This window comes from Sinocyclocheilus rhinocerous, unplaced genomic scaffold (genome assembly GCF_001515625.1).
Source record: "Sinocyclocheilus rhinocerous isolate Xijiao unplaced genomic scaffold, SAMN03320098_v1.1 scaffold864, whole genome shotgun sequence".
Taxonomy (NCBI): domain Eukaryota; kingdom Metazoa; phylum Chordata; class Actinopteri; order Cypriniformes; family Cyprinidae; genus Sinocyclocheilus; species Sinocyclocheilus rhinocerous.
This window is the reverse complement of record NW_015645567.1, coordinates 1425586-1434076: the sequence shown is the minus strand read 5'-3', so window position 1 is coordinate 1434076 and position 8491 is coordinate 1425586. Positions and strand designations below refer to the sequence as shown.

General features: G+C 36.0%; 1 protein-coding gene across 1 annotated transcript in view; it reads left to right on the top strand.

Annotated features, from left to right (window-relative positions):
- Positions 1-8491, top strand: part of LOC107706750 (CAP-Gly domain-containing linker protein 1-like) — a 19218-nt gene that overhangs the window by 4012 nt on the left and 6715 nt on the right. The window contains exons 5-15 of the mRNA XM_016510553.1: positions 1026-1227; positions 1309-1506; positions 1591-1694; positions 1813-1873; positions 2729-2833; positions 3734-3862; positions 3966-4082; positions 5058-5115; positions 5383-5633; positions 6588-6617; positions 6789-6821. Of these exons, the coding sequence (XP_016366039.1) occupies positions 1026-1227; positions 1309-1506; positions 1591-1694; positions 1813-1873; positions 2729-2833; positions 3734-3862; positions 3966-4082; positions 5058-5115; positions 5383-5633; positions 6588-6617; positions 6789-6821 (1288 nt within the window). The remainder of the gene's footprint in view (positions 1-1025; positions 1228-1308; positions 1507-1590; positions 1695-1812; positions 1874-2728; positions 2834-3733; positions 3863-3965; positions 4083-5057; positions 5116-5382; positions 5634-6587; positions 6618-6788; positions 6822-8491) is intronic.

Genomic DNA, 8491 nt, shown 5'->3' with positions numbered 1-8491 from the left:
ACAGCCCAAGCATATCTATATACATATAGAATGCTGCACCAAACAAATTCGTAAGAGGAAACATGTAAACAATAAACCAACTCCATAGCTGATTCTAAGTGATCAAGAATTTCTTTTGAAATTCTGCATTGTGTATTTAAATTTTTCTGGTTATTGAATGAAGGCATAACATATTAAATTAATGTATCTTTTAATTAATGAAAATTAAACAAATTGTATTTTTTGGCAAACAAAGGGGATTTACAATTAAAATTAAAACATGGAAGAAATATTGTGATTATTCCTTAATAATTTTAGTAGTAGTAGTTGTACGTACATTCTGCTGAACAATAGTAATACATTTCTGGCAGAAGATTAGGGGATTTTTTTTCATTATTGATCGTACATTGTACAGAGGTCAAAATTATCGTACAAATACGATACTTATCGTACGTCTGGCAACACTGGGCTGTATGTCTCAGCATAATCAGTGCAATTTGGGAAATAAATAAATTAAATCTGTATGTGGATGTGTGTAAATATTCAAATGTAATCCCCTTTGTAATCGTTAACATTTTCATAAGTAACTGTAATTTAATTACAAATTTTTTCTTAGTAACTGTAACTGATTACAGTTACATTTATTTTGTAATTAAATTACTTAACGCCGTTACATGTAACTAGTTACTCCCCAACACTTGTCAGAATCACATAAGATCAAACCATGGGAACAGGGCGTTCTGTTTTAAAACACATTTATAAAACAGATCTTTCAGGTCTTACAGGGTTACTTCATGTGACACTGAAGACTGGAGTAACAATGCTGAAATTCAGCTTTGCAACACAGGAATAAATTACATTTTATAATATTTTAAAATAGAAAACAGTTAAAGTTTAATAATATTTTACTGATGTTTTTACTGTAGTTTTGATCAAACAAATGCAGCCTTGTAGCAAAAGAGACTTCTTTCAAAAACATTTAAAAAGTCATACCGACTCCAGACTTTTGAACAGTAGTAGTATATTTTTATGCTTCACTCCCATAGGTATTTCCAGTGCCTACCAAAGTATGGACTATTCGCTCCTACTCACAAAGTCACCCGCATCGGATTCCCGTCCACCACTCCCGCTAAATCCAAAACCTCCAGGCGCAGGTCGACCCTAAAGAACAGCCCCAGCGCATCCTCCATCAGCTCCCTCAGCTCTGTCACCTCCTCAGTTGGAGGCAAACCCAGCCGTGCTGGCCTGGTACAGTCCCACATCTTTCATTCACAGAATACACTTTTCTCAAAAAATTATGTGAAGTAATACCCGTCAATAATCTCTCAGCTCACAGAGACATCGGCACGGTACGCGCGGAAGATCTCAGGCACCACAGCCCTGCAGGAGGCCCTGAAGGAGAAGCAGCAGCACATCGAGCAGCTCCTGGCCGAGCAGGACCTGGAGAGGATGGAAGTGGCACGAGCCACAAGTCATGCCGGGGAAGTGCAGCAAGAGCTGGCGCTGCTCAGACAGGGCCAGGAACAGGTCAGTTCTATAGCGTCATGTGAAAGTCGTCTTTGGGATGATAAACGAGAGACTGAGATTCAAATGAGTTGCATTTTTTTGAAGTACGCTTTGGAGATGGAAGCCAAGTTGGACCAGTTGCGGAGACTCGTGGAGACTGCAGACAGAGATAAAGTGGAACTGATGAATCAACTGGAAGAGGAAAAAAGGTAACCCCCTATAATTAAAAATACCTTGCATATTAATTGATTGCTGTAGAAGAACATGCAGTATTTTGAACGTGTGAGGAAACATTTTAGGGCTTGAAGTGTACGTTTTGTCCCACAGAAAAGTGGAGGATCTGCAGTTCCGTGTAGAGGAAGCTTGCATTACCAAAGGTGACCTAGAGGTAAAGTGATCCTATCATATACATTTACATAGAAAGAAACTAGATATTAGCCGACCGGCGCAATCACCTGTCTTTAACAGAAATGATCAGTATCTTTTATACTTATATTTTAGCAAGACAGCAAGGCATACATCTACTTTTCATCACAGGAGAAAATATATATGTAAAGATTACTTTTAAAGTGATAGATAGATGGATGGATGGATGGATGGATAGATAGATAGATTCATTAATTCAGTGATATAAAGGTATTTGTAAATGAAAGACCACTAGATAGATAGATTCTTTCATTTATTGATTTTGTCTCAACATCAAATCTTGTTATTATATGAAGATCAAGTTCTTCAAAAATCTATTTGGAGATGTTTTTTTCAAACAAGATCTATTCATCTTTCTTTAATAAGTAATAAATGGTGCATCACTTCTGTTTATAGCTCTTTGACTCTTTGATTTGACTCCTGACTCTTGATTCTTTGATGCTTCATTCACCTTATTCTCATTATTTGTTCATTCATTCACTTTTTTTATCCCTGCATTCTTCATTTTTCATCTTTTATCACATTCACACATTTCTTTCCTTCATTCAATCTTTTATTATTTACCTCTTTCATCTTTCTTTCATCGGCCCGCTCTTTGACCCACATTTGTTTCATGTCATTGTGTTCTTGTTTTTTTTTTTTATGCAATCTTCCATCTTCACGCCTCTCTCTGTGTGTGTCACTGCTGTCTTTGTCCTCATTCATAGAGGAGGATGATGTCAAGGTCTGCATGAAGCTCTTCGTACTTGGCTTTTGGCTGGCACGTGACCGCGCCGTTGGTGTTGTCTCTCTCTTTTCCTCTTCTGTCTACTAACAGACGCAGACCAAACTGGAGCATGCCCACATTAAGGAGCTCGAACAGAGTCTTCTCTTTGAAAAGACCAAAGCAGACAAACTCCAGAGGGAGTTAGAGGATACTAGGGTAAATCAATCTGTCAGATGGGAGGGTGAGAGAGATTTCTCTTGGGGTTAATGTCAGATCCCCATGCACGGAAGTGATTCTACTTATTTTGGGAAAGTGATTATTTTTTTATTCCATGATGGATTGAGGTAGGTCACTGGGTGCATCTCTACAAGTCATTTTTCATCCCAAAATCAAGTGAAGAAAATAAAAAATTGTTTTGCATAAAGAATATTTGTAGTTTTTTTTTTTAATGACATTTAAGCACATTTTCATCACAATTCTCCGTAGCCTTATGTAATGTGGGAAAAATATGAATTCAATTATAAAATGCATTTTATAAGTATATTTGTAAGTTTACGCTACTGTTCAAAATGTGGGGTTGGTAAGATTTTTAAAATGTTTTTAAGAAGTCTCTTATGCTCATCAAGGCTGCATTTATTTGATCAAAAATACAGTAAAAACAGTAATATTGTGAAATATTATTTCAATTTAAAATAACTGTTTTCTATTTGAATATATTTTAAAATGTAATTTAATCCTGTGACGTAAATCTGAATTTTCAGCATCGTTACTCCAGTCTTCAGTGTCACATGATCCTTCATAAATCATTCTAATATGCTGATTTGCTGCCCAGAAAACATTTCTTGTTATTATCAATATTAAAAACTATGGAAGCTTCTTTCCACCATTTGCTGCAGAATTTGCTATAGATTTATGCTCAAAATTAATACAAACTCTCAGAACAGTAAAAACAGTATTTTTTTTAAACAGTATTCCCACATGACCATAATGTCTGAAATTGATCTAATTTGATTAGATAATATTAGATGTTTCCTATGCAGAAAAGATCTAGTTTATGTTTAATGCCTTTAGTTTTACCACAATAAGTGGTTGATGAAGTCTCGTGTCCCGCTGTAGGTGGCCACGGTGTCCGAGCGCTCCAGGATCATGGAGCTGGAAAAGGAAGTGTCCGACCTGCATCTTCAGCTGAGAACTCTCCGGGCCGAGACCGCGGGATCAGCCTCACCTCCATTACAAGACAAAAAGGTCCGTTCAGCCCCCTCCTCTAATCCCCCTAAACAAGACGCATTATGACATGTGACACCAAAATAAATTTGCATCATAAGAACTGATCTTTGTGTTCTTCTAGATCAAGGAGTTGAACTTTGAGTTAGAGGATAGACAGAAGGAAGTTCTCCTATTCCAGCAGAACCTCGCCACCTCTGAACAGGATAGAACATGCCTCCAGCAGCAGCTGCAAGATCTGGTACTCAACACTAATGCTGCTTGTTTACTAAAGCCTGGTTTTTATTTCACATTATGATAATGGCATTTCTTTTTAAAGATTTCTATTACTTGTGCTGTACTTAAGCCTCCCTTCAGCCCATATGGTGATCTAATAACTGCTTTTTATATTATTGAATTATTTAAATGTGCCGGGGGATGCATACATTTCTCTAAAATTAAGTGTTATATCATTACAAAATCATGTCTTTTAAGCCAATAAGTCATGAGAAGTCATACATCACAGTGATTTTTACTATGGTTAAGAGGTTTGGTTAGGCTTTACGTGAAGCAGCAATAGCGATATGATAAAAGGCACCATGTACTTGAATTTAATAACATTATCAATTATGAAAATAAAGCACATTTATATAAAATGTCTATGTAAATAAATGGATGTAATAGATATAAAATAAACCCAAGCACGCTATTTTATTATTTTTTATTTGTTTTTGTTTTTTTTAGTTTAATACTTGAATTTAATAACATTATCACAATAAACAGTTCTTTTGCAAAGTCAAGCACATTTATATAAAATTTCTATATAAACAAATTGATGTAATATACACTGAAATTGGTCTAGAAACAATTTTCACTCAGAAATTGCTAGTATATTTCACAAATAATTACAAAGAAACACATTGAATTAAACTTGAAATTTTGAAGCAGAAAGACTGAAATAGTGTTTTCTTGTAAAATTTACTTCAATAATTTTTTTACAACTTTGAAAAATTATTTTTGACACTGTATATATGTGTGTTTGTGTTTATACTTATAAAATAAACGTCAGATATTTATTTTATTTTTAGTTTAATACTCAAGTATGAGAAACAGTAATAATGATCCTCGTCTGCATAATAACAAATACATATTTTAAAAATGCACATAAAACAAACCACGGGAAACCATTTTTTTCCTTTTAGTCAACCTGTTGTACCAATTCTTTGTCTGATTTCAGAAACAGAAACTCGACACGGCAGCAGAGGACAATAATAAAGCAACACTAGCCATGCAAGGTAAGCAAAACATGAAAAAAGCACTTAAATGCTCAATAACTACTGTTAAGCATCTGAACTGATATTTGCATCCATGGCATGTGAACCTGTGCCTCGTTTTTGCATGCTCATGAGATAAACCAGCCGATCCCAGCGGAGCCATAATACACGACGACACACTTTTACTTGCTCAGTAATCCAATTTGTGGGAAATTTTGTGGAAAATGATCATATTAGCACAAATACTGCTGCATGAGCTCCTCTATGAGTACTTCTGTGTGGCGCCAGAAATAGAAAGGAACATGAGAATGCAGAAAGAGAAGCTGGACCAGGTGTCCAGGGAGAAGGAAGAGCTGCAGAGGGATGTGGCCCTCCGGCAGCACCAGGAACAGGCGAAGGATGAAGAGAGAGATCTTCAGATAAAGGAGCTGAAGGAGAAGTTGGGCCGAACAGAAGGAGAGTTGAACAGAATCACAGAGAGGAGTGCTGAGCTGGAACGGCAGGTGGTGGAACTGAAAGCCTACAAAGACCAAACCCAGGTGACCAAATGACATTTGTAAAACATATGCCCAGTAGCTCCTGCTGTTTTATACACTGCCGGTCAAAAGTTTGGGGTGGGTAAAATTAAGATTTTAATGTTATTTGTAGCATATTAGAATGATTTCTGAGGGATCATGTGACACTGCAGACTGGAGTAATGGCACTGAAAATTCAATATTACCATCAAAGGAATAAATTTCATTTTTAAAATATATTTAAGTAGAACAAGTTATTTTAAATTGCAATAATATTTTACAATATACAGTTTTTACTCTATTTTTTGTTCAAATAAATGCAGCCTTGGTGAGCAGAAAAGACTTCTTTCAAAAACATTAGTAAAATCTTAATTACTCCAAACTTTTGACCAGTAGTGTTTACTATAGTTTCCCAAATACCATAGTTCAGTTATTTTACACTGCTTGAAGGAGATTGTATATTTATTTATTGTGGTGTTACAGTTAGTTTTTTTTCCTGTTTGTTTGAAAGAAATTAATACTTTTATTGCTCAAGGATGCATTAAATTGATCAAAAGAGACGGTAATGTCATTCATAATGTTACAAAACATTTCTATTTCAAATAAATGCTGCTCTTTTTAGCTTTCTATTCATCACAGAATCCTTGAATCCTTTCTTGAGCAGCAAATCAGCATATTAGAATGATTTCTGAAGGATCATGTGACACTGAAGACTGGAGTAATGATGCTGAAAATTCAGCTTTGATCACAGGAATAAATTATGTTTTAAAATATATTAAAAATAGAAAACATTTATCTTAAATAGTAATAATATTACACTATTTTTACTATATGCTTTATCAAATAAATGCAGCCTTGGTGAGCAGAAGAGATTAATTTCTTTCAAAACATTAAAAAAATCTTACCAACCCCAAACTTTTGAATGGAAGTGTATATTTGAACACATGAATAACTAGAGGTTTACTCACACTCAAACAGAGTTTACAGTCTGATGAAAAGCTGGAGCAGATGACGAAGAGGAATAAGGAATTATAAAAATGCTTCCTCCAGTGAAAAAGTCCATCCCCTGTTGTCTTCTCACATCAAAAACTTTTTCGCTGGAGAAAGTGTTATAGATAGAGGACTTGTATTTTCCTTGTACCTTTCTTACAAACACGCAGCTTTTCACTTCACAAGAAGATGACGAAGAGGAATAAGGAATTGCAGGAGGAGGTAAATATGCTTTACTCTTCATATCATAAAGACAAACAGTGACTCCTGGTTACTTTCAAGTCGTATCTGATGTCTGTAAGGGCCTTGGAAGGGTGTGAATAATTCAGTTATTTGAATTAGTGTCTACCAGTTCAAAAGTCACCTCCGTGTTGCTAGGATGTCATGAGTGGTTGCTAGGGTGCTCTAGGTGGTTGCTCACTGGATCTCCTTCACAGACCACATGATTTGAAGTATTCATGTTCATACAGTAGCACTGGTGTATGTTGAAGTTTAATACTTGGTGTTAGTTTGTTCAAATCACTAACAGTGATCATTATGCTCACCTTAGCAGACAGCAGTAATAATCATTAAAAATGCTAGATGAAAGCTCATTTAGGAAGACAATAGCTGCTCTTAAAATCACAACATTAAAGGAGTAGTTCACCCAAAATTGAAAAATGGCTGTAAATGTACTCACCATCAGGACATCCAAGATATAGATGAGTTTATTTCTTCATCAGAACAGATTTTCAGGATTACATCATTTGCTCACCAATGGATCCTCTGCAGTGAATGGGTGCCGTCAGAATGAGAGTCCAAACAGCTGATAAAAACATCACAATAATCCACAAGTAATCCACACCACTCCAGTCCATCAGTTAACATCTTGTGAAGTGAAAAGTTGCATGTTTGTAAGCAACAAATCCATCAAGGCGTTGTAACTTTAAGCAGTCACTTCTGGCCAAAATACGAGCCCATAATCCATAAAAATGAATTTCTCCAAATATGTTCTGATGAACAAACAAACTCATCTAAATCTTGGATGGCGGTAAAATTTCATTTTTGAGTGAACTATTCCTTTAATTACTGCTGTCAACGTGATGTTGAACCCAAAATATTTTGTTTACATGTGAAACAGCCAGGAGTATTATTATAACACTTAGCATTTGTAGCTGAATAAACACGTTTACTTAAGAAACAGATCACTTAATGAAGCAGAGATTAATGATCACTTAAGAAGCAGAGATTTTTCGCTGTGTAACAGTACTGTTACTGACATTAATGGTTCAGACACACTGTTAATTCATGCATGAGTCCTCTACATCTGACCGCCTGCAGGTTGCATGTAAAGCATGTTCTGTGCGCTTATACGTGGCCTTACATAATCACCCCGATGGCCTGCACTTATCAGAGAAGACTTGCCTCTTGGGGTTGTGCTTTTTGCAGACGGTAAGACTGTGTGAAAGAGTAACAGGTCTTCTTATGTCACTGGTACTCAAGTGAAAGGTCTTGCTTGATTCAGCATCTGTATAGAGACTCTCCTGCAGTGGTTCAGATGGTGTTGTTGGTTCAGTCTGGTTATATTGGTTGTTCGCTTGTGATGTGCTGATGCAAAAAATGAATTCTCATTTTCACCCGTCCAATAAGGAACCTTTATTTTTAAGAGTGTTGTTCTAAACCTATATAATTGACTTTGTTTCATGAAGCACAAATTGAGTTTTGGTGAATGCTCGAGCTTCTTTTTGCACTATATTCCAACTCTTTTGGTTCCCTTTCAGTCAGTCACTCCGAGTCACGTCGGTGACCGACGAATTGGGATCTCGCTTAGAGAGACCAATCCACTTTGAGTGTAAACTAAACGAGCCAATGCACATTGGCATGTGATGATTGCATCCAGCTGCCGCTGATCA